General features: G+C 35.5%; 3 protein-coding genes across 11 annotated transcripts in view; all 3 read left to right on the top strand.

Annotated features, from left to right (window-relative positions):
* The window catches only part of Ae2 (anion exchange protein Ae2), a 105,068-nt gene extending 91,008 nt beyond the window's left edge, over window positions 1–14,060 (top strand). For 3 of the 4 annotated variants that reach the window (XM_073074876.1, XM_073074877.1, XM_073074880.1), the window contains 11 exons: window positions 1,575–1,673; window positions 2,460–3,165; window positions 3,241–3,422; window positions 3,600–3,829; window positions 4,286–4,464; window positions 6,177–6,328; window positions 6,733–6,980; window positions 7,394–7,608; window positions 8,798–9,006; window positions 9,698–9,868; window positions 10,350–14,060. In XM_073074876.1, the coding sequence (XP_072930977.1) occupies window positions 1,575–1,673; window positions 2,460–3,165; window positions 3,241–3,422; window positions 3,600–3,829; window positions 4,286–4,464; window positions 6,177–6,328; window positions 6,733–6,980; window positions 7,394–7,608; window positions 8,798–9,006; window positions 9,698–9,868; window positions 10,350–10,421 (2,463 nt within the window). In that variant the 3' untranslated portion in view covers window positions 10,422–14,060. The remainder of the gene's footprint in view (window positions 1–1,574; window positions 1,674–2,459; window positions 3,166–3,240; window positions 3,423–3,599; window positions 3,830–4,285; window positions 4,465–6,176; window positions 6,329–6,732; window positions 6,981–7,393; window positions 7,609–8,797; window positions 9,007–9,697; window positions 9,869–10,349) is intronic. The other variant, XM_073074879.1, reaches the window with a different exon arrangement.
* Window positions 14,061–16,635: 2,575 nt separating this feature from the next.
* LOC140743787 (uncharacterized) lies at window positions 16,636–18,612 on the top strand. Its single transcript, XM_073075375.1, has 2 exons — window positions 16,636–17,854; window positions 18,578–18,612. Exons 1-2 carry the CDS (start codon window positions 16,735–16,737, stop codon window positions 18,610–18,612), a joined length of 1,155 nt encoding a protein of 384 aa, XP_072931476.1. The 5' UTR covers window positions 16,636–16,734.
* Abl (tyrosine-protein kinase Abl) overlaps window positions 18,468–26,125 on the top strand; it is a 61,771-nt gene continuing 54,113 nt past the window's right edge. For all 6 annotated transcript variants that reach the window (XM_073074874.1, XM_073074871.1, XM_073074875.1 and 3 more), the window contains exon 1: window positions 18,468–18,908. In XM_073074874.1, the coding sequence (XP_072930975.1) occupies window positions 18,782–18,908 (127 nt within the window). In that variant the 5' untranslated portion in view covers window positions 18,468–18,781. The remainder of the gene's footprint in view (window positions 18,909–26,125) is intronic.

Here is a 26,125-nt window from a genome sequence, read left to right as displayed (position 1 = left end):
CAAATAGGAAGATAATTGGTAGATAAATAACACTTACAACTTAAGCAAATACTTTAATGTGTAACATACCTGATACGCATATATTTATTTAATATTAATGTAAATATTTCTGATCATATAATACATCTGCTATTCCATTTACTTTCCGCGTAGACGCTCTACGCGTTATGGGGCTTTATAAACTACACATTTTTCTATTATATGATAATACACATTTTGATAGCTCAGTATTAGTCATCATTTAGTGTCCAACAATTTATTACAAACTAAACTAAATGACAACATGGCTGGTTATAAAACACGGTGTTTACACTAACTTTGTATTCTATTGTTTTTGCAATTACACCTTAATGTTTTTTACAATCATAAAAAAGATCAATCATTACAAACGCATTTAGCGTTCACAGTTTAAAAGTACACACTTTTTGTTCGTAATGAAAAAAATGATAAATGCGCGAGATTATCGCTGTGACAGTCACGTTTATCGGATATACGTACGTTTGGCACGTATTGTAAAGTATGTGAAAATATTCAAGGTCGTCCGTACCAAGTGTAGTCTATTGGTGCCCAATATTACAAACACGAGATGTCGAATAAGTTAATAATCATTATTTACGACGGTGATAAGATGACAAAATTAATATTGGTTTCGGTTTAGATTCGTGCGCATTTGCTGTCCTAATATACGTAGGTATTATAAGAGTACCTAACTAACTTTTCGTGGATATTTAACACCTATGCTTTTGTATATTAGAGGATTACACTACATTTCTTCATAGTTTCTGTATCTACATTCAAGTTGGATGTTCAAATCCGAAAACAGTATTTTTTTTTTGAAAAGGTTTGTCCATTGACAAACAACATAATATTTTATTAGACATTTAGCAACTTTACCAATTAGCTTACCCTTAGCAATAGTCGGCCCTTTTGAATTTCAATAATAGGTTAGATGCGTAGTGCAGACAAGGACCTAAGATATAGAATTAATGTAGGTACACTTTGGCGTTGTGGTCAAGGAAATATAAACGATATCCATGCCTATGGGTAAAAGTTCACAATATTATCATCACTGCGTGAATATGGAACCTATTAATGAGTTTCTTACAAGCGTAATGGGTGGCCTTGTCTTTCTTCTGAGAAGCGACTCTTACCAACAGTTGATCCGTAAAGCCATGATAATGATGTTAGTACGTATATCCTTGTTTGTTAACTTAATGCCAATTTAGGGATGGTTTGTAATATTATTGTCATATTCGAATTTTCCTTATTTATAACATTTATGATTAGAATACATACAGTTAATCTTATCTAATCGGTACATACCCGGCATGTGATTCTCGTGCAGTTAAAATTTTTATTTGAAATAATATAAATATGACTGAATAAATATTTTATTGTTAGAAATAATTGGACTTAATTTCGACACTATATTTATCTTAAATAATGTACGTAGAAGAAAAATAATATATGTTAGAACCTAGGGCATGTTCGGCATTGGTTTTTGGGTATGGTAGGTAAATGAGGGGGTGGGTTACATTAACAATAACAGTAGGATGACGTGAGGTATTGTGCAGTCGCTGTGGATGGACGAGGGCGCCAACGAGTTGCGGCGCGCTCGGTGCTCGATGTGCTCGGCCACGGCCGCCTGTCGCCGCCACAGCACCCACCTGCTCGTATGGAGTTCTCCCGTGCGCGTGTGAATCCTATCCATGCACGCTGTAGCCTCGCAAACATGTCTATATCTTGATTCCTCCCATTCCATCAACGTCACGCTCCACGTAATATTAGCGCTCTCCTGTTTTCTTTGCGTTTCTATTAATTTGCCTCGCCGATACAAATGTTATGTTTGAGATCGTTTTTGTAGTTGAATCATATTTATTTCATTGTACATTAGACATTGCAAATATGTTGTAATTAGGATTTTATTTTTGCCTCACTTGAAAAACGGTCAAAGCGTAACAACTTGTACCTTCGTACGTACTTCGTTCTTTCGAGTGATTTGAGAGATCGTGTTCATAGCATTCTGGTACATCATTTGTAAATTAAACGAAGAAGTTTATGAAACCTTTGATCTTCACGCATGATTAATTTTTACATGAAAATATCCAATGGCTACCCATTAAACATGTACTGAAATAGGTACCATTGTTTTCATTCACGTTCGCTCTTTGTATTATTATTTTGCATGGTAGGATTTAAGACATTTTGTTTGGTATTTTGTTGTTAAAATGTAGTAACACTTACCTAATAAGTGAATAAGTTATAAAATATGCAATGGTGTTTAGAAAAAATAAGGTTTTTTAAATATTTTGATCAAGATTATGTAATGATGTAATATTTTTAACATCTATTGATATGTAGAACCATAAAATCGGTAGTTTGACTGCACCATTACATATGCAGGTTCATTTTTATTACCTATATATGTTTGAAATAACTATATGTTTGTATGAATGCAGAACCTGTCGGAGCAGAAGCGACGTCGCAGCTCTCATATGTTCTCTATGGATCGCGCGGCGGATCGCAAGAAGTCCTCAACTGCTGGCTTGGAAATGCGTGAAGTTGATTACGTCGCCAGCTCGCAAGACGAACTCCGACGCGGTCACAACGACTCCATCATGAAGCGCATTCCAGATGATGCGGAAGCCACTACGGTACTCGTCGGTGCAGTCGGCTTCCTCGAACAACCGACCATCGCTTTCGTGCGCTTAGCGCAGGGTATTCAAATGCCATCTATAACTGAGGTGCCGGTACCGGTGCGTTTTATGTTCATCTTGCTAGGACCGAGCGGGGCTGACCTCGATTACCATGAAGTCGGTCGATCCATCTCTACACTCATGTCAAACCCGGCATTCCACTCCATTGCATACAAGGCGGACGATCGCAGGGAGCTGCTCTCGGCCATAAATGAGTTCCTTGATGACTCTATTGTGCTACCGCCCGGCGACTGGGAGAGACAAGCACTGCTACCGTTCGAAGAACTCCGCGCCAAAAGTGAGATGATCAGGCGCCGCAAGCGTGACGCGATTGAACGTAAACGAGCAGCCACAGCGGCCGCCGCACCACCTCTAGACGAAAAGAAGGCCTTGCTCGCAGCTGAGGCCGGAGGTCCACCAGACAAGGAGCCTGATGACCCACTCTCTAAAAGCGGTCGTCTCTTTGGTGGTAAGTGTTTTCTATCGTCACTATTAATTAATTATGGGAAGTTCATATTTTACAGTACTCATGTTTGTTTTCCAGGCGTGATACGAGATATCAAACGGCGGTATCCACACTACGTATCAGACTTCCGCGATGCAATCAACGGTCAATGTGCAGCTGCAACTATCTTCATGTACTTCGCCGCACTTTCCTCCGCGATTACCTTCGGCGGTCTGCTGGCCGAGAAGACCTATGGAAACATTGGCATCTCTGAAACTCTGGTAATTTTTATATAACAATAACTGCAATTGTAAGCAAAATCTACTCATAAATACTCAATTTAATTAAATACTATCAATGTTACATTTATGTAACTACTTATATGTATACAGGTACAAGAATACGACATCATACATCTAACACGAGATTGTAACAATAATCGATGTTATTTAATACAGGTATTCACGTGCGTGGGCGGCGTGACGTTCGCGTTGCTCTCCGGCCAGCCCATGATGATCACGGGTGCCACTGGGCCGTTGCTCCTACTCGACGATGCGCTTGCCAACTTCTGCCGATCGTATGGTTTCGATTTCTTGGCTGCTCGCATGTACTGCGGACTGTGGATGATCGTCATCGCCCTGTGCGTCGCTTCCGTCGAGGGCAGCGTGGCCGTTAAGAAAATTACCCGGTAATTACATTAGCGGTGTTAACCTTAATATTGTTATGTTCAGTCATAATTCATTTGGTTTTCCCCTTGAGCTGTTCGCAAAATAAGGTCTTGGGATAGACATAATGTATAAACAAGTTTGACAAATTCATGGATTATTTATAGTTTAAATTTAAATAAAATAATGACTTAAGTACATATGAAACGAACATCTTAAGACTACTAATGCCCATGGGCGACAGTACCATCTAAAGGGTCCTGAGGCTGAAGATGCGTTTCCCCTGAGGATTAAGATAAAACGCCTAGGACAATTAATCTCGGTTAAAGTCTGATAAAGTCTTTGTTACCACACCCTTTAAACCAGTACATAGCAGCGCTTAACACTGCTGTTATTAGGCAGAAAAGTTGAGGCGGTGGTGCCTCTGAAGTCGAACCAAAAGGCTTCTATTACAATCATTTTGTTTTTTGAAATTGCAGTTTTACGGAGGACATTTTCGCGTTTCTGATCTCGCTGATTTTCATCTCGGAGCCCATCACCAACCTGATAAACCTGTACCGTGCCCACCCACTGGGCTACGACTACTGCCAGGACGATGTTCCCGCTGTGCCGCTACTTAATCCGCTACTTAATCATACTACTTTGAACAATTCCACCGGTATGTATACTCTTATATAAACTTTACTGGACTTATTGTTTATTGAATTAGTAAGTCAGTTTTGCCCACGCCTTGCCAGCTATAATAAAGCAACGAAAGTAGGTACTGCTACAAAAAGGTGTGTGACAATTTTCAGTATGATCAAAAAAAATTAACGCCCTTCATATATATATATTTATAATTTTTATTTAAAATAATAAAATGAAGCTTGCTTGTCTCTTTTTATTAAGATAATAATTTTAAACCGATGTAAGTAATAAACTTTAAAGTATTTCTTCTGGATATCAATTACTTTAAATATTGCATATTTATATCTCTTTTTCATATCAAAAACCATCATAAAGAATGAAGTTAAATAAGTATATTGATTTGCCATCTTTGATGTGTTAAATAAAGAAATTGACTAGCGAGGAAGAGTTGGTCCCTTTACATGCGACTTTGTATTTCTTTCTTTTTCCCATTTTATTATATTATTGTAAAGTTTCAGTGATGTAACTATATAACTCTCGTATGAGTATTGAGATTCGTATCCTCACAAACAAACACACACTCACACACACGCGCATATTCATTACGGAATTTCGTTCCTAACAGGGAGCCCCCGACCTAGTGCTTCACGTAGATACCTACCTACGGTGTATTTTTTTATCTACGAACTCGACTGACAAAAAACAATCTAATCTTTGCAAATCCAACAAAATACTACCTACGGTGAAAATATATGATTACTACCTGATGTTAGTGTGCATTTCGCAGCAGAGCGTAAAGCATTAGGCACTGGATATTATAATTTTTGATGTTTATTACCAGAGATATCGGACGTAACTTACCTATTTTTTCCCAATTTCACGAAATTCATTTCTTTGCATATTGAGAGGCTTAAAATAAATACAGTAGTAAAACCTGCAAAATAAATTTTGAAAGTCTTTTAGTAATCAAATTCTATTTAATACCCCACAGGATGACCTCCAGAATCATTGGCTAGAACAAGAGTAGTAAGTAAACTTGTGAATTGGGGTGATTTTTTTATTTAACTGTAGGATAGGAGCACAAAAGTTGTTAGTGTAATTTTGTTAAACACCTTTTAACATGAAATTTATATCTGAAACTATCGACATATACCGTATATATCAGCTAAATATCTAACACATTTATGAATAAATACCTAGTGTTACAAGATAATATTTTAAAATTTAGCTCTTACACAACACATCGCAGTTTAAAATAAGAGTGCCCCAACATCAATCGATTGATCGTCGATCGATCGATATATCAACGAACGACAATTAGGTGGAAGTATCTATGCATTTTTGCAATTGGAGACCTACTCATAGAATTAGATTCAATCATCAAACGACGTCTTATCGGCTGCTGTGAAAATCGGAGGTCTCCACAATCGATCACACCGACCCACGTCGATCAATCGATTAGTGTGTGGGCATCCTTGGCGTATACTTTTACTATCTTAAACTGTGTATGTAATCGGATTTAGACACGAGTGTTCTATTTTGAGGTAGCCACGGATTCTATGTCTGGTGATCAACTGCATTTCCTTTTGCTATTTATGTTACATTTAAAAATAGTGGAACTGTTGGTTAGTATGACGACATTTTACGATCTTGATAGTAGCGTGCCCTGTAACTGTAGCTTTAATTATCCAATAATATTAGGTGAATTTAGGTGTATAAATGTGTTGCTTCTTTCTATTTCAGGAAACGACACCATCGTCCTGCCTCCCCGCCCCCCAATGAGGATGCCGCCGCAGCCGAACACCGCGCTGTTCTGCACCATGCTGACGCTGTCCACTTTCATCATCGCGTACTACCTTCGCATTTTCCGCAACGGCAAATTCCTTGGACGTAGTGTAAGTTTTTTTAATATATTTTGTTTTGTAAATTTTAAGATGTCGACTATTATGTATGTATGTCACCTTTACGGTATATTGGTAAATATATGGTAAAGGCTCACTGCTGCCATTTGGATCCAACAATAACGGAATAAGAGTTCTATTATAATTCTACCACAGGTTCACAGAAACCGAGGTTTAAATTGCTTTGACATACCATACAATACATGCCCCATGAAAATCTCCTATCAGGTGGACTCTTGTCCTTGTTAATTATATTAAAAACTATGTTTATTGTATATTCTATTGAAATCCTATTATGTTTCTTTACAATTAAAGACGATCCTCTTTATTATCATTAGTGACATCATACGACTAACTGAACTATAATTACAATATGTTGGATATATGATTTTTTACAGGCTCGTCGTGCTTTGGGTGACTTCGGTGTTCCGATTGCTATCGTGCTCATGGTAGGCGTGTCTTGCTTGGTGCCGGTCTGGACGGAGAAGCTGCAAGTGCCTGAAGGACTTAGCCCGACCGCGGATCGCTCTTGGCTCGTACCCCTCAACCCTGGCCTGGACACCATCCCCGTGTGGGCCACCTTCGCCATGGTCCTCCCCGCACTTATGGTTTATATCATAGTCTTCATGGAAACGCACATCGCTGAGTAAGATATTTCAATGCCTTGCGATATTTTAAGCGAGAGGGAAGAAACATTTAGAAGCAGTAGTCAAAAAAGTTATTTTCAAATTCAAAAAGGTAAACATACGTAGCATGAACGTAGTGTATATGTTTGATCCCTCTTGTCTAGCTCGCGCTCGCTTTATTTCTATGAGTACTCATACACCTTGTGATATACTATATTATATTAAAATGTTAATGTTATATTGTTTGGTGATATGCTTAATTTTAATATCTATTACTATGAACGTAAAGTCAATAAATTAACGATGTTGTTTTGTGTGAAATTAATCTTGCGTAGAGCCTTAATCTAAGAACATGCGAGCGTTGCGAGCTTTGCGTCGATTTGCGAATGATTATTTTATTTACAAAATGCTTAAAATAATCGTTTGTCGTTAGGTTGATAATAGACAAGCCTGAGCGCAAGTTGAAGAAGGGAAGCGGCTTCCACATGGACATCGTGATCATGTCGATGATCAACGGCCTCTGCGGCATGTTCGGTGCGCCGTGGCAGTGCGTGGCCACCGTGCGCTCCGTCAGCCACGTGTCGGCGCTCACCGTCATGTCCACCACGCACGCCCCCGGTGACAAGCCCTACATCGTCGAGGTTAAAGGTTCGTTCTCAGTTCGAAATGTGATTTTCTTTCCATACGTATATCAGTACCCTAAGTACGAGTTTTTGAATTTGCTCGAAAACGTTCAACGTTTACGAATTCGCTCTTACAGTGCTCCCGTGGACTGTATCGGAACTAAAATTCCGCAGTAAAAGTTAAGAAAACTGAACTATATACGCTATCAAAATTAAATTAAAAATTTAAATATAAATGCATCACATTTATATTTGTGAAATTAAATGTCGTTACAATTGACTGTTACGTTTTTTAAAACTCATAATGCGAAATATTAGTTCCTATAAGGTCCACGGGAGCGCTGCGTAAGCGAATTCGCAAAGGTTGAACGTTTTCAAGCAAACGTAAAAACTCATACTAAGGGTACTGTTCTTAAATAAATGTAATGTAGCGCTGCCGTATGCTTATTTTGAATGTGTTGTGTTAAGTGTGTACAAGTACAGAGACAGTACTAATTTGACCCCTGCGGTGCAGTGGATGTGGCAGTGACGTACGGGGTAGCCTATGTATGTGTGTCCAAATCCACTAATACAATCGCTTGATGTTCATTCAATAAATATCGATTCAATCAATATTAAGCTTTCCTGTTGTACTAATGGATTAATGCACATTCATGGCTTAGCTACTTCGCACATCTTGGTTGAAAGGATATGTATCTCTATCATCCCAATTTACTTCAAGTCTGTTTGTTACTTCCAGAATAATATAACGCACTAAAAGTCATGTACGCTGCAATTTTGCTTTTGCGTCAAACAAACATGGTTCAGACGTGCTTTTTGAAAAAAAAAAGAGAATGATTATGCGTATGTAATTATAGCCTAAGCGAATTGTTCTTATATCATATTCAATTGCAATTTGTTAATTTGCAATGCGTGTCTCCTTAACTTGCATTCTAACTTTTCACAAGGATATGTTTTAAAGAAAACTAATGTTGTTAACTTGGACTACAACACAAGCAAATGTATTGAATTCGCATCTTATCTATAATCACGGCGCTTATTCTTTTTTCTACCTACCTGCACCGGGATTATTAATTTACTGTACATAATTATAAGTTATTGTACTCATGTAAGTGACAATTGTCTTCTATGAGAAGATCTTTAAACGTAATGTTTGTAGTTGTTTTTCATCATTTCGTCTCCGTATTATATCCAAAAATGTTTGTTTGTTTCAGAACAACGTTTGACTGGACTGCTTGTGTCGTTGCTTGTTGGCATATCGGTGTTAGCTGCGAGCTGGCTCCGACTGGTACCGATGGCAGTACTGTTCGGCGTTTTTCTCTACATGGGTATCTCTGCTCTGGGTGGCATTCAATTCTGGGACCGATGCATTCTGCTCCTGAAACCGGTTAAGCACCATCCTCAAGTGCCATACGTTCGACGGGTATGTTTTTTTCTATAATACAATTATGTAAAATGAACATGACAGTGAGTAGAGTCATATATACGGTTGGCCGCAGATGTGTTGGTGCCCCTGAGGATTAAGTTGGAACGCGTTGGATAAGTATAGGCATACGTAAGGAAAACTTCTTACGACGCTCTTCAAAGCGGAACACAAAAGCGCTGCTTTTATTAAATACTAGCTGACCCGGCAAACTTTGTACCGCCTCAAAATCTATTTTTCAAATATATTTCATACAAAATATAGCCTATGTTACTCGTGGATAATGTAGCTTTCGAATGGTGAAAGAATTTTTAAAATCGGTCCAGTAGTTTTTGAGCCTATTCATTACAATCAAACAAACAAACAAAGTTTTCCTCTGTATAATATTAGTATAGATAAATAGATGTGGCAGTGATGCACTCAGAATCGAATTGCTCAGTTTGTTTCCGAACATCTTTATTGAACAAAACTGAGGATGTCACTATCTTTACAATCAGAATTAAGTAATATCTACTTACGAGTATATATCAGAAATAAGTTAAGAAGATTAAAATGAATTATATTATTTAAGTACAACCTTTCTTCAATAGGGAAATAAAAGATGATCTCTAAAGAAATAAAATAAGCCGTACAGGTTGTCTTATATTTATCACAGAATTTGTCAATTATAATTACATTTCCTTACTTCCAGGTCCCTACGCTGAAGATGCACATGTACACCCTGATCCAGCTGGCCGGTATCTGCGTGTTGTATGCTGTCAAGTCGTCTCGTATCTCTCTGGCTCTGCCCTTCTTCCTGGTCATGATGGTGCCCTTGCGTATGGCGATCTCGTACATATTCACCCCCCTACAACTGCGAGCGGTGAGTGGTTGTTGTTACTTCATTGCATAATCTTTGATAGGAGAGATTTGGGTAAACAATCCCGAAATATTAATCAACCGACTGACATTATGTGAAGTAGAACTCTCGCGTAAATAGTAAAACTTTTCGGATTAAAATTCCAAATATGCAATTGGTTAAAATCTTCAATTATAAGGTTACGTATAATCCTAATAAAATACTTGTTATTTGAATCAGGGTTTCTAACGTAGGTTCTGACGTATACCTACTGTCCGTACGATAGCCCCAGATATCCTCAGCATTGTCGACTTGGGCATTATTTGTAATCTACCCGCATCTTTACGTGTTTGGTTTTACAGGTATTTCCATATACCTACAGTTTGTTTGATATATTTTACTAAACCTTAGTTTACTTGGTTTTAAATTAGATAACTCGGTATCTTATGTGTTGTTTTAGGATTTTTAGATTTGGTATTTAATTTAATTTTTTTGTCTTTTTCAGTTGGATGGTGCTCAAAAGGACATCGACAAGGACGACGAACCGGACTTCTACGAGGAAGCACCTCTACCTTAATCACCCTTTATCTAAAACTGCAAGTCTAGGAGAGTCTAGCAAGTACAACGTAATGATTATACGGGTTTAAAAAGTACATGACATGGCGCGAATTATGGTTAAAATATTCATATTCGAATATTATTCGACTATATTATATAACTAAGCTGTATTTTATAACTAAGCTAGTATTATATAATCTGTATTATACTACTAGCTGTATTATATAACTAAGCTGTATTTCAGTTCCTTTTCGCACTGATTTTGTTGGAACTAAACTAAACAATTTAATTGATACAAATGTACCTATTTACTTAATATCTTACTATAACCTTTGTGAAACCAAACTTTACAAAAATTTTGGATACCGATTTCATTCTATCGAGATAATATTTTATTTTTGGAATCTTATTGCCATTCAGAGCCATTATTACTTGACAGTCTAACATTTGTACTTTATAAATAGGTGTAACTTCTTTGTAGTGTTTCGGTGTTATTGTAATTAATGACGTAATTTATCGATATATTCGTAGCTTTTATTAATATTTATCATTATACTTATCTATATATGAGGTGGAAAAAAAAATGGAGTGACAATAAAAATATAATTATTCAGCCTAAGATGAATTGCTTAACACCAGGGATTTTGCAGTATTTGTTAATCTAATATTTATATCTGTCTAATTTACTTTAGAGTAGGGGTGTATGCTAGTAACTGTCTAGCTTTAATGTCAAAACGTCCTCCTATTGGAAGTCCTCTTTTTAGTTTTTGTGATTTCTGTAGTACAATAGTAACGTCCATTTGACGATACGACACATTCTCACTATCTTTTTCACATTACTTATTAAAACGCATGTTGTTAGATTAGGTATCTACTTGTCGTTATGTCGACTTTAATCTTAGTAATGATAGTAAACTTGATGTTTAGCGTCCAATCGCTGTGAAGTTAAATAATGTAACGTAGATTACTATTCCTATATATAGATATAGGAATTGCTGTGGTATAATGCTATAATATGGATGTTTTGCTGTTGTTATTACTTATGTACCATGCTACATTTTATTTGCTAGATTCCCAGCAGAAATAAAATAATATATATATATATATTTAAGTTGGCATGATGATTCGGTGTCAGAAGTACCTATAAGAATGACTAGCGACTGTGCAAACATAATTTGTGGATTTACTTAATAGTGTTGAGCCAAAGTATAGGTGCCAAAGAATATTTGAAAGTTATATTTTTGCCAATATTATTTATATTTTTGGCTGTTAATGGCAACTGTACACAATATGCAAATTAGCGTGTAACTACTGCAGTATTATATTTAAGTATTCGCTGTTGATAATTTTATTTACCACATAATTACCCATAAAGTATTATTTAAACGTTGGCTTAAAACATTCTAAGCTTTTCTTTAAGTTTTGCTATTACGGTTACAACCCTTGAATGTAGGTTTAGAGATATAGGTATTTTCTGCTATTTTTATTAATTGTACCATTAATTAGGTTGTTCGCAATTTATTTTATATCTTATAGGTATTCAGTTCGATAGAGCATAAAATAACAAAAATAGTTTAACACAACTAGTTTTGCCCACTTTATGCGCCCATAATTGATGAGTCGTGATCAAATTTGGCACAAATATCAATTATTGATTAACCCATAGGTATATGACGTTAACAAACTTTTCTAAATCATAAATAAACTATTTAATGTTGTTTTTTCCATTGGAAGTATAAGTATAGGTATACAAAAATAAAAATGTGCAATCTACCTGTCCTCTCGAATAGAGTTGCGACACATTTTTCCAGTGATTTTGATGCCTATAACTAATCTTAGTACTTACTGTAGTACTTAAAATTATATAATAAACATTTTAATGTTACCTTGTACTTAGTGTTAGATACCCAAGCGGGTATTAGGTTACGTAAAACATTCCGAATAAAGGTAATAATAGCAAGTGTGACTTAGAATTAAATATAATTTCCGTAGAAATTTTCTGATTGTAATATGTTCCAGGATAGTGTATAATCCAGAGGAACTTGGAACTTATTGTAGAGCTAAGTCTCTAGTAGAATAATACTGGCCAACACATATTGGTTGAAATATTTATTTATTACATTATCTTTTAAACTGATATCAACTTTAGTCTTTTTGTCAATGTTTCCGCATAAATTCAATGTACATTTTTTTCTTATGTGTCATTTCAATACGCAAACGCTATACAATTGTCAGTTATACTTAAAATATAATCAACAATAATTATACATATATTACCTATGTAAGCTAACGAATGTTATTGAAAAACAAACATTTTAAATATCAATAAATTATGTAAATTTGAACTCTTGGGATTGATTGTAAATTTTGCAGCCTTGTGTAAATCATAAACTACATACTCGTATTTAACTACCTTCTGCAAATCTATGTGTCGAACCCGGCTACCGTAGCTAGGATAGGCACCACTTAAATACTATTCAGAAATAATCAAATGTATGGAAGAAAGAAACAAATACTTATGTCCTGAAAAAACAGTAATGTTGGCAGCCCTAAAATAAAATCTTGCGTATAAAAGACGTAGTGTATAAGAAAAGTAGATAAGACATTAATTATGTGATATGGAGAGGTGATGGATAGTTGATGTGATTTGGACGTCTTGGACAATGTTGATACCTACAACTTCTTACGTAGTTACGTACGTTACCTTTAAGGTTATTCGGTGATATGTTATCGAGGTGCGTAAGTATTAAATTACAGGTATAAGCAGATTAGGTTTACTTCTTGAAACCTAATGCTAGAAATCAAAGTCGTGGTTAGTAGACGAAAATTGAGTGGTGACGCCTACAATTCTGCTTTTTCACATATCACTTATATTATGTCGGTTTCTATCCTCTTTGGAAAGTCTATTTCGATACCTCTAAAGTAGGTATGATCGTACAGTAAAAAAAAATACAAGTCCTAGGATCTTAAATATTGTCCGTCGATACTTATTTACTTATGGTGCTATTGACTTTCAGCTTACAAGTAGTCTTGAGGTAAATGTAAAGAAGTATTAATAATAATTTCGTGATTAATTTTGCTTTGAAATTTAAGCTTATTTTAAACCTATATTGAAAGCGGCTAATTCATATTTATTTTTATTAATCGATTAGATATAATTTCTAATAAGACTTTATATTTTAATCTACACCTATCTACAACAATGTAATCAAAAGTTCTACGATGTACTATTGCAATCATGTAAACAGTGTCATCTGTTGTCAATGCATTAATATTTCGTCTTTTAAAAGATGACGTTATTATTTTAATCATACGTTTCCGTGATACCTACCCACATGTTGGTATGATTTTGAATATCTGCATGTAATATAGTTCTTACTACAAGGATGTTCACTTAAGGGATGTTTTTGGTTAATTTACTTTATTATCTGTAGAATTTACTTCAGTAGGTGTAATAAATTAACGAAAGCACAAGAAGCACACCTTCCTTCATTACTTAATCTTGTCTTGTGACCCGGTTATTTACAAAAATATATTATGGAAACTGAGTTATGTTTTTGCAAATTACACTCAAACTATTTTAATCAGATACTGAGTGTAATGTTAACTAATGTTCTGGACTGGACTTCGTCTCGGACCCATGCTCCGCCAGTGTTTGCCTCAGATGGCCTCAGCTAAGAGATTTCAATTTGATTGTAGGAAAATTTCGAAGCAATTGTATAGCGAACTATTGATTTATTTCAATATAATTTACTTATAGATACTATGTACCTATCTTATTATGTTAGTTAAATAAGTATTATCGCCTATTGTTAATTTTTTATCAGGAACTGTGTTATTAATTATGTAACATCTGTTAGTTTTTGTTCTTCTTAAAATGTTGGTAATATAATATACTTACGAGTAACTGTGTTTTTTATTTATTTTCCATTAATCTATGGTGTTTACCCATTGTTTACCTTGATAATTTACAAAAGTAATATGACGGTGTCATTTGTTCAATACTGAGAACGTGATGGTTTGTATCATATTATAATTTATAACATACAATACAATATTATACCAAACGTATAAAATAATTTTTCTTCAATTTTGTTAAAATTGTGGAATTATGGACTGAAATTTTACCCAAAAGAGAAAATACGAGTGAATAAATAGTGCGGAAAAACGCTATATGATTTTGAGAATCTCATATTTTGAAAAAAAAATATGGAAACATACCACTGAATGTCGATTTTTTGTGCAAAGGTATTTAAGAACAGTGAGAGCAGTGCAGATGGCTTTAAAAAGCCACATCAGTGCCAATACACTACCAATGATGTACTCTTACCAAAAGTTCCTCCATATTTTGACCTGGAAGTGCATTTTGGTTCAGTCTCTGTGATAAAGACATTTAGTGTTGTTGTGTACATACATGCTAATTATTGTCTATTTTAATATTAGGTACCAACAAATTTTAGTCTTATTTTTTATAAATAAACATAGTTTAATTTTTCTATTCATAGTTTTATTATAATTGTATCATTTTATTAATTAATTTTAATAATGTTATTTTAAAATTAGGTAGTATAATTATTTTAGATTTTATATAATTTGAATTCATGTCGCAGGTACCTGGGCCAAGCAATGCATCGGCGTTTTGTAACCATTCTGGCGACACGTCATTTGATTTCCTTCAATGCCCCCACTGCTCTCAAATTAAATACTTCAAAGGTCGTAGAGGCCTTAATATTCATATTAGCAAGTGTCATAAAGCTTCCCAATCCATTAATGCAATTTTAAGTAATTCTTTAGTTGACCCACCCACCCAATCTCTTTCTGATCAAAATTACAATGAAGAGCCTTTTTGGAAATATTTGTATAAATTAAAAACCTCTACTCCGATTGTGAAACGCATTCCAAAAGGTGCTCGTATATCCGTTGCAACAAAATTGTCACATTTAATTAATAGTATTATAAAGGAAAATTCTACACATTATTGGGAGCAGTATTTGACATTTTCTTTTAACATTTTACATGCTGCTACCGATCCTTTAACAAGAAAAACCTCTATCACACAAAAAATTAAAAATAATTGCTTGAGATCTAATTTTAATAATGTGTTAGAAACAAAACAGCCACTTCGTTCATCATCCATTTTTCACACCGTCGAAAGGAAAATTAGCGACGGAGATATTAAAGGCGCTTCCACTCTCCTTTTCTCAAATGATGTTGTCGCCCCCGATTCTTCAGAAACACTTTCAGCCCTTCGGAGCAAACACCCATCACCAACTTCTCCTTTACTTCTTGGATCTTCTTCACCTTTAAATGTTCCTTCCCTGACCGTTTCACATAAAGATGTTTATGGGGCGATTATGTCATTCAAAAATGGCTCTGCTGGTGGTTTGGATGCCTTAACGCCACAACACTTTAAAGATCTTGTGTGCGGCGCGACCGGCGACTCCGGTAGAGTCTTACTAAACGACATAACTGACCTCATAAATTTTATGCTCTCGGGAAAGGTGAATCCAGAAGTAACAAACCTCCTTTATGGTGCAAATTTATGCGCCCTAAAAAAGAAAGACGGAAGTATTCGTCCAATTGCCGTTGGTAATACTTTAAGGAGAATAGCTTCTAAGGTATGTTGTAGGCATGTCCTCCCCACACTGGAAAAAAAGTTTCAACCCTTATAATTAGGTTTCGGTTCGAAGGGAGGTTGCGAGGCAGCTGTTCACAGCCTTAGAAGCTTTCTAACTAACGGTGGTGGTGATGTTGTTCTGAAGGTTGATGTCAAAAATGCGTTCAACTCTGTCGACCGTAGCATTTTGTTGGAAGAAATAAAAACAGTTATTCCGGAAGTTTACCCATATTTATTTCAATGCTACGGTGCTCCAACACACCTATTATACAGAAATAATTTAATTGAGTCTGCGGTCGGCTGTCAACAGGGGGATCCACTTGGGCCGGCCATTTTTAGTTTAGCCATTCATCCTATCATTTCGAAACTAAATTCCAAATTAAACATGTGGTATCTTGATGACGGGACTTTAGGAGGCGATGCTACTGGCGTTTTTGAGGATTTTAATTACCTTTTAAATGCTTTAAAATCAATTGGATTGGAATTAAATTTTTCAAAATGCGAACTCTTTATTTCGGAATTGTTACCTGCTACTGAAAGAGAAATAGTTTTAAACAAATTTTATTCATTGTCCCCCGATTTAAAAATTGTAGATAAAAAATCGCTTCGTCTCTTGGGCTCTCCCGTATTAGAAGATTCTATTCCACCTTTTTTCGATGAACTATTATCAAAATTTGATATTGTTTCTGAACGTTTAGGAAAAATCAAAATTCACATGGCATATCAAATTATTCGATTCTGTATTTTCGTTCCGAAATTTACATATTTTTTAAGATGTTGTCCGGCTTGGAAATTTTTAAATTTACTGTCATTTTTGGATTCTCAAATTTTGGGTACATTATCAAATATTTTAAATTGCAACTTAGATGATCGATCCTGGTCCCAGGCCTCCTTACCTATACGTTTTGGAGGTCTCGGGATCAGGAAAGCTTCATCGGTTGCTTTACCTGCTTTCCTGTCTTCTGTTCACAGTACGAGTTCTCTTTTTCAAAAAATTACAGATGCATCTTTAGGCCGTACAGAAATCTCGTACTGTGCAGAAGCTAGGGACGCGTGGTCCGAAGCTTGCCCTGGCGTATCCCCCCCTTTAGACTTGACAGTTCAAAGACTCTGGGACGAGCCGCTATGCAGAAAGACTCATACTAGTTTATTAGACTCAAGTACATGTTCTGCTGAGCGTGCTCGTCTTCTGGCTGTTTCTGTCAAAGAGTCGGGGTTTTGGTTACATGCAATTCCGTCGAGTAATCTTGGTACGGTTTTGGATAACACGTCTTTTTCTATTGCTGTCAGCCTGCGACTGGGTTTAACTTTAAATCATCCACATTGTTGTCCTTGTGGAGTTCAGGTAGACCACTTGGGACACCACGGTCTCTCTTGTCGGCGCAGCGCCGGTCGCCAATCGCGCCACGCTTCCTTGAATGATGTCATCCGCAGGGCTCTTGCTACCGTCAACGTACCGGCTCAATTAGAGCCGAACGGTGTTGTGCGTGACGATGGCAGGAGGCCTGACGGTTTGACATTGATACCGTGGAAGAATGGGAGGTGTCTTGTGTGGGATGCTACGTGCGTTGACACACTGGCACCGTCCCATCTTACTTTATCATCAAGGGCAGCTGGTGTTGTGGCTACCGACGCTGAGATACGCAAGCTGCAGAAGTATGCAAGTCTCAGTAGAGACTACATATTTTTGCCGTTTGGCGTGGAGACAATGGGACCGTGGGGTTCTGACGCTCGATCTTTCTATAAACATCTTTCCAAGCGATTGATCGAGTGCACCAATGACCAAAGGGCTGGCGCTTACCTCGGACAGAGAATTAGCTTAGCTATTCAGCGGGGTAATGTCGCCAGTGTTTTGGGAACTCTTCCGAAGGACAACAATTTGGATGAAGCCTATTATATTTAATTATAGTTAGTATTTTTATAAAGTTTTTTATTTAGGTGTATAATATATATAGTTTAGTTTAGAATGTTGTTTATATACATATCTTTAGTTTTGTTAAAACTTAATAAATTCAATGTTATTTAAATATATTAATAAATAATAGACGGTAACGGCTTTTCATATTATACCATTCTCATTACAATATGAAATATAAATGGAATCATATTAACATAAAATAACTTTTTTCTTCATTGACATTAGGAGTGTTTAAAAAAACCGCGAGAAAATAATACAATGCTACCAATCGAATCCACCAATAATTTTTTAGTCTGCCAACTTCAATATTATAAGAAAGTATTATTGAATAAAAAGTAATCAGTTAAATAGAATGTAGCATAATGAGGTAAATATGTTCTTCGTAATGTGCAATATATTTAAAACCTTTATACTATAAATATGGTATAATCTTGTCCAATTGATGTCTATTATGTCTGCGTGCTTGTAACTCCAGTTAAAATAAAATAATCGTAGTCTATGGTTCCAAGATACTAGTGCTGCCGCTAGCGGCGCCGAGTCACAACTAAAAAATCGACGTCAAACCAAACATGTCAGTCGCACATAATGGCGGAGGTAGTGTTTTTTATGTCGTGATCGATTCCGGTAATGTTTTTTCCAGGAAAGTTTGAAACTCGAAATATATTGCTCGCGTAATCCGGTTCCTCGCTTGTATTCGATTATACGGAGCGGTGTTGCGGGGAATGACTGAAGTAATGGGGAATGCATACGTCGCTATATCGATAGGCTTATTGAATTAGAGTGTCGGTGTCGGTGGATCGAAGGACCGCGCGTTTGGCGAGGGTGGCGTCGGCCAGGGTGCAGGATGGGCGCGCAGCAGGCGAAGGAGCGCGGCACCGCCAGCGGCGCGTCCATGCGCTCAGCGCGGAGCAAGCCGCGAGTCCCGAAGGACCCCCGCATGCTCGGCTCCAACATTTTTACTGAACACAGCGGTGAGTCACAAGTATTTCAATAAAAAAATGCCATTTTCTGTTATAATATTTGAATGTTTGGAATTTTAATATCTTCTTTTATATTTTTTATACTATACTGTTATTATACTATTATTACTTACATGTTATTTTTTTATCGTTGTCGCGATGTGTTGTTCCCCATTTGTCTCAATTCGTTTTGCTTGTACTTATCTTTATTTATAAGTTTGTTTATTTAGTCAAGATTTATGGCTTCCATTATATATTTTGTTCAAACTTTTTTAATATATACCTATACTGTACCTATTTATGTAGTATTCTACTTGGACTAGATAATTACCCTTATCCTCCTTAGAATGATTACAATTCCTTCTTTAAAACATAATTCATGGTGTACATTATTGTTTTCAAATATCAAGATGTTGAGGCTATTTGGAATGAATGCTGTAGATTCATAATTGTTTGAGATCACAGCCAGTATCTTGATTTTGTATACCATACATTGGCCTTAAATTAAAAAAAATGCAACAATGGTGGTCAGGTAAATGGTTCTTTAATAATTGCATTATTTGGTAATTTTTAAAAGTTTCTTAATGCACATGACATGATGGAATTTTATTTGATCTGACATATTCCATATGAGAAAATGAATGATTGAGATCTTGTTCGCTTCTGCCATGAAAACTGGCAGAAATGGTGACTTGGTAATGTTAAGAAACACAAATAATTCATATTTCTATGAAACTGTTACTATTCATTAGAAGAATTTAATGTTGCAAATATTGTCGTAATCGTCATGGATGGCAAAAAAGAGATACACTTTTTAAACTCACAGCCACATGCACGGTTTCCCTGCATTGTGGGTACTATTGACATCTATATAGATGAATACACAAAGACCTGGGTCGGGACCAAACAAAAATCTAATTTCATCATTCAGATATGTGTCTGTCTGGGGATTAAAAATGAATTGTTAATTATTTTTATAGAAAAATACAAAAACGACATCTCCTCCTTTCTGAAAGTTTTGATTAGCATTAAGCAGAGCTCCCTTCCAGAAATTCCCAGCGTCGAAGCATGTGCGAGTGTAATACCTCAAGCTATGTAACAGAACTAAGCATTCAGCAGTATTTTACTAAAAGTCTACACCATAGGCTAGGCTATGTCTCAACCTCTACAGTAAAAGTCTGCAGGAGTAGGTGTGATGGTGGAACCCCAAAATTCTTCTCATGTTACATATTATTATATGTCATTTTGCTGAGCAACACTATGAGCAAATAGCCAGCACTTTAATAATAAATTTGCATTATCATGCAGTTCTGACACTGAAGAGAAAACAATATTATCCAATGATGAATACCACTTCAATGAAAGATTGCTTGCGATTTTGCTTTGCCCACAAAAACCATCAAAAAGTCAGAAATCATATAATATGAAACATTTTATGAATGTGCTTGCGTTAAACTAAATGTTGGCGATGCATTTACAATTGATGTCCTTATATAAACCTCTTTACTAACATTAGATGTCGATTGTTTTTATTGATCAATCAATACTTTATTACGAACAATCAACATTAAGTGATAATATAAGACAACAGGCAGAAAATGAGGCTTTGTTGTCAACTATTGCATATAAGTATATACATACATATAAATACATACATCATTTGGCAATTTAAGGCAACGAGTTATTAATACCACTAAAGTTCACCAACATCTAACAAACCAAAAAAGAAAATTGATTGAAAAACAAAAGAATATGAAGGTTTCACAACTTATGTTAATAGCATATTTAGCAGATACACTTATATTTATAACACAGGTCAACAAAAAATATTTTTTTGTTTGTTGCCCTGGATATCTCTTTGGATTTTTTTACTTTCAAACTTACAAAATTCGAATATATTTATAAAATTGCTGAAGTGGCTCTTGTTTTTTTTAATTTGGCATTTTTGTTTTTGATAATTTTTCCTCTGAAATCGATATTCCAGGTCATCCAAATTATAATATCATAAAAGTTATGTTTTCATAAATGTTAATAGTTATTCTTATGCAGTACAGAGGTTGCTACGTAAACGTCACGTGACTCCCCTTCCCCTCATTTCGTGTAAATGCCGTCAAAATCAGTGTTTTCTTAAGGTTAAAAGACGCACAACGCGCTTTTGGGTAAGTTACTAATATTTGATTTATTAAACATTTCCATACTGTGTTTTTGTATTGTTTGTTTATGTTTCCGTGTAATAAAGTACTTTTTTTTTGGTTGATATAATTTTAATGTTTATTTTGTTCTAGAAAAATGAAAACTACGCGAAGAAAATGCAAATATAGCCCAGACGTTTTTTGTTACATTTGTGGTGTTTATATAACAATAAAACAGACGCGAAATATTACAGACTATATCAAAGAGGTACATACAGAATATTTTGGTTTACATATTGAAAAACAATATAAGTCGTGGGTTCCTCATAAAGTTTGTAAGTCTTATGTTGAGTCGTTACGTTTGCGGAAAAAAGGAGAACGCCGCGGACTAGAATTTGGTATTCCAATGATCTGGATGAAGCCGATAAATCATTTTGATGATTGTTACTATTGCGTAGCGGATGTTAAAGGTTGTTTAGGTAGTAATAAAGCAACAAACTACGAAGAAATAGTATAGAAAATGTTGAGGAACTTTAAAAATTTAGGAGCACACAAGAGTATAAAATTGCACTATCTCCACAGTCATTTAGAGATAGATTTCCTGAGAATCTGGGAGATTACAGTGAAGAACAGGGAGAGCGCTTCCACCCAGACCTTAAAATTATGGAAGAAAGGTATAAGTGAAGATGGAATAGCCATATGATGGCAGATTACTGCTGGTCTTTAAAAAGAGATTGTCCTGAAAAAGGTCATAAAAGACCAGCATATAAAAGATATTTTTCAGAGATTTAACATAAATATACATATGTTATTTTGTTATTTGTCACTTGTTTTTACCCTAATTGAATATTAAAACTTGATAATTTATAAGAATTTTTAACAAAAAAAGATTTTTACTAATATACTTGTTTTTGTTCTCATACCTACTGACTGCCTTTTTGTATAATATAATATTGATGAATTAAAAAAAAACTAGAGCCAATATTCAAAAACTGTTTTTAGTTTCTTAAATTAATACCATAAAAGTATTCGAAACCACTCTCACTTCAAGGGCAACAAAACCACTGTTGACCAGTGTAAGCATTGAAAATTGCATCATAAGCATCACCTAGTTACTACCAGTCAATCTGAGACTACATTTTGTGAATCAAGTGGTTCTCTGTTGTACATCAGGTTGTTTACTTCAGGGGTAGATTGTGTTTCTTTTGCTATAAGGATTTGCTGTCCATTTATGTATCTTCCTATCGGTTATCTATTGTCTAAATAGTGCTGCCATAAAATGTTTTTTTTTTAAATCAATAAGCTAAACAAGAAGATTTTTACTGAAAATATGTGTTCACATGATTCTTCACAAGTTGTCTTTTAAATCCTTATGCAAAAGTATATAAAAGATGCAATTATGTAAGTGAAAGATATTGGAATAGGTAATAGAATCTTGTTTTGCCAAAAATGTGTGAGATGGGGATGCCATAAGCTTAATAGATTTGCTTTTTGCGAAACTTTCGTTTTCGAAATTATGTTATGTGATAAGTCGAATTTTGTATTGATTTAACGCAAATGATCATTAGACGAAAAAAAAAACCTGTTCTTGTCAGTCCTAATGACTTCTGAACTCGCACTTAACGTTTGGGATATTACGCACCTTTAAATGTTCATTTAATTTTATTGTTGACAAGCATTTGAATAAGCTTTTATTTAAATTACGCCGTTGTACAATCTATTTCAACTAAGAATTTAATGGAAATTGGTAGATTTTGTAAATATTTCCCGCTCACATAAAATAAGCGCGATGCAAATGCATATGCCGCCATTTTGAAATAGTAATCTATATTGAAGTTGTACCTGTTACCTATGAAGCAGGACTTCTAAAAAGCCACGGTACCAAAAAAAACAGTTTCAATATCAAAATACTCGTAGCTATTGTATGAAAATGAAAATACATAGGACGTAATTTTGCATCACCATAATTACGTAATTCAGTTTAAGAAAAATGGGAATGGAAAGGAAAGAAAGGGTCGGTCGACTTTAAAAATAATTACAGGTATTCTTGGTGGACGCTTAATTAAATTCCTTATACTTTAATATACCTTAGATTATTACGAATATTGTTCAAAATGAGTTTTGTCTTATAGTAAATTATAGATAAAGTAAATAAGATTTGTCTGTTAATTGTTAATGATAGCGTAATTTCTGAACGAGTGTACTGAAATTACTTATAATAAGTAATTCCCATAATTTATCTCTTTGGTCGGGAACTATATCTATGCTAGGGTTCGAGTTCGAGCAAAATATCTCGTATTGAAAATGTAATATTTTAATTATATGCCGAAGAATAAAATAACATATAGGTCCAAATAAGTGATGGTAATGTGATGATGAAAGGATAAAACATGCTGCGCCACCTATAGAGGATGGCACCTATAGACTATAATAATGGCACATATTTGACCCCAGCCAGTTTTAGAATATAGTTATAGAATTAGCATTGGAAATTGTTTATTTCCGTCGCAAAAGCCAAAAACTGATACGAAGCATTCCAATCGAATCCCCAAGAGTAGCAATTTATCTGTGGCCGACGCGACGTCAGGTAGCCATTTTATTTGGGGTTAATTACAGCTGTCCTTGGCCAGCAGTGGCTAAGCATCAGGTGTATTAAATTATTCGTGTACTACTTCTGTATTATGAGAAAGATACTTTGCATTACTTTAAAAATTTGGTTGCAATATACATCTAGTTCACTACATGCTACAAGTAATAAAAATGATACAATTGTATGATGTGAACCATAAGATTTACGTACATAGACATACTTATAAATCTTAATAATTGTGGCGATAATCTTGCGTTCATGGGCCGCTTCCCGCGACCGGAAGCCCGCGGACGCGGTTCGTGTATTAATTAACACACAATTGCATTCCTTAGACAGCCGCTGCCCCTTACCCTTGAATATATGTGTCATGCTCTATCCAACAGATCAGAAAAAGTTTGTATGCCCGTGGAAAAAACACGGTAGGTACTTTGTGAATTTTTCGTTACATTAAAGTAAGCTTTTTTACGAGTATTAAATAAGTATACCTACATTCCTTTATGCTACTTAATAATAAACTCGTATACTATACGTTTTGTAGTTGCCGAGTTTCTACGCAGCGATCTTCATTGTAGAAGTATAATGTTTAATTGCAATGAACGTTGGTTGGTTAAATTGTTCCGGTTGCAGGTAAAGAAAAGGGAAATTCTTCTTAAATTTAGTGTTTAAAAATGTAATTACCTGGGTTTGCGTTTCATTCTTTGACACGCCCTGCAGTCTAAATGGATTGACGGATTGTAAAATATAAAATGTCTTTAGACCCGTCTAAAGATTTAAGCAGCAGTGTCAAGGAGTTCGGTCGAACTCAATTTTGATTTACATTATTTATATCTGTACTATTGCTTAAATTATTCTACATTAAAATTGCTTAATTAATCTCAGGCGCGAGGTTGCATAGTTACAAAAATCTTCACTGCCCATATTACGTTAGCAATCCATTAGCCGAACTAAGTATTGCTTCTCGCTACTCACCTTTGCAAACAACCTTCCCCATAACTAACTATGGGTGTGGCTGGCCAACGACTGCATACACTTATTACTAATAACACAATTGTTCAATTGAAACATTATGTTGGTCAAAACACGAAGGGGCTATATATTTTTTATTTATCTTCAATGCCAAGTAAAAATAGATTAGTTTCAATTCGATAATGCTATCAAAATCTTCGACCACTATCTGCATATCTCATAAACATATACGATGATTGCAAAGTGGATCTACATCGCAGACAAGTTAATTTTTCAACTTTCTGAATAAGGGAACAGAAGTTGAAAACAAACTGAGTTCGTAGCAACGCACAAATCCTCTTACGTAACTTAGAGAGACCGTTTTGAAACTCAACAAAGTATTATAAACAACTTATTTTTCTTATTTATGAAAATATCCTTACGTTGTATTTATGTATTCTTATCTAATCGCTAAACTATGAAAAATATGAAAAAAATATAATATGAATTGCTTTTCATTATTAATACATATATGAATTCTAATTTGTGTAATAATATTTCAACCGGGGACTTTTCACCCAGTTTTAGCCGGCTGATTTACGTATAAGGCGACCATCTTGGTCCTCAAGGAGTGGTAACACATCTGTGATCAGCTTTAGCTTGGACCTCTTTTATTTAGTTGTCCAAAGACGTCCATGGAATGCAGTGATCACTTGGCATCGAGTGGACTGCAAGCTCGTTTGCTATTTTAACGTTATAAAAAAGTTGGTTAAAGTTAAACAATTTGTGTCTCTCTGCGTCAGGTAGAACTTTGAGCCTATCTAAGGTTGATTATAGATGTACATGGGCTACTGCTGCCACTGACAGTCAGATCGAAAGCATTTTCATTTGCTACTTCTATAATATAAAACAAAAACCTTGACGGCTACGAAGTCTATAACAGCTAATAATATACGTATAAGCTATCTTATTGTTATCCAGAACAAGAGTAAAGGCTGATAGTACAAAAAATTGGGTATTACTACCGCGACCTGGCAATGTATCGAATCCATCCATCCGGAAGGCTGATGGATGGATGGATATCCATCAGCCTTTTGAAGTCCACTGAGACATAGGCCTTCCCTAATTGACGCAACTCCACCCGGTCCCGTGCTCTTTGAAGCCAGCGGTTTCCCGCAGTCTTCTTCAGGTCATCGGTCCACCTGGTCGGGAGGTGGCCTGAACTTCTTTTGCGTACACGTGGTCGCCACTCGAGAACCTTTCTTCCCCATCGGCTATCGGTCCTCTGAGTGATTTCGCCGGCGACTCTGAGCTTGCGGATGAGGCCTAAAGTAAAAGACCACGTTACGGCGCCGTAGGTCATTGGCAACACACATTGCTCGAATAGTTTCGACTTCAGGCACTGAGGAATTTTGGACTAGAAGATCCGTAATTTCCCGAACGCAGCCCAGTAGAGTTGGATTCTTCAGGTGACCTCCCTCTCAAAGCAAATTACAAACAAATCAAATATTTGCAAAGAATTATGTTGCATATTATCATTGATGTTAAAATAGATGATTACT

This window comes from Epargyreus clarus, unplaced genomic scaffold (genome assembly GCF_041222505.1).
Source record: "Epargyreus clarus isolate Ecla_fem2 unplaced genomic scaffold, WU_Ecla_fem_2.2 ptg000007l, whole genome shotgun sequence".
In the NCBI taxonomy this organism is placed as follows: Eukaryota; Metazoa; Arthropoda; class Insecta; order Lepidoptera; family Hesperiidae; genus Epargyreus; species Epargyreus clarus.
This window is presented reverse-complemented; position numbering and strand designations above follow the sequence as displayed.

Excerpts from the sequence above, each read along its gene's own strand:
- LOC140743787 (XM_073075375.1), top strand. The coding sequence starts at position 16,735 with ATGGCATATCAAATTATTCGATTCTGTATTTTCGTTCCGAAATTTACA. Across the intron at positions 17,855-18,577 it reads TAGCTTAGCTATTCAGCGGG|GAAAGTTTGAAACTCGAAAT; the intron begins GTAATGTCGCCA and ends TGTTTTTTCCAG.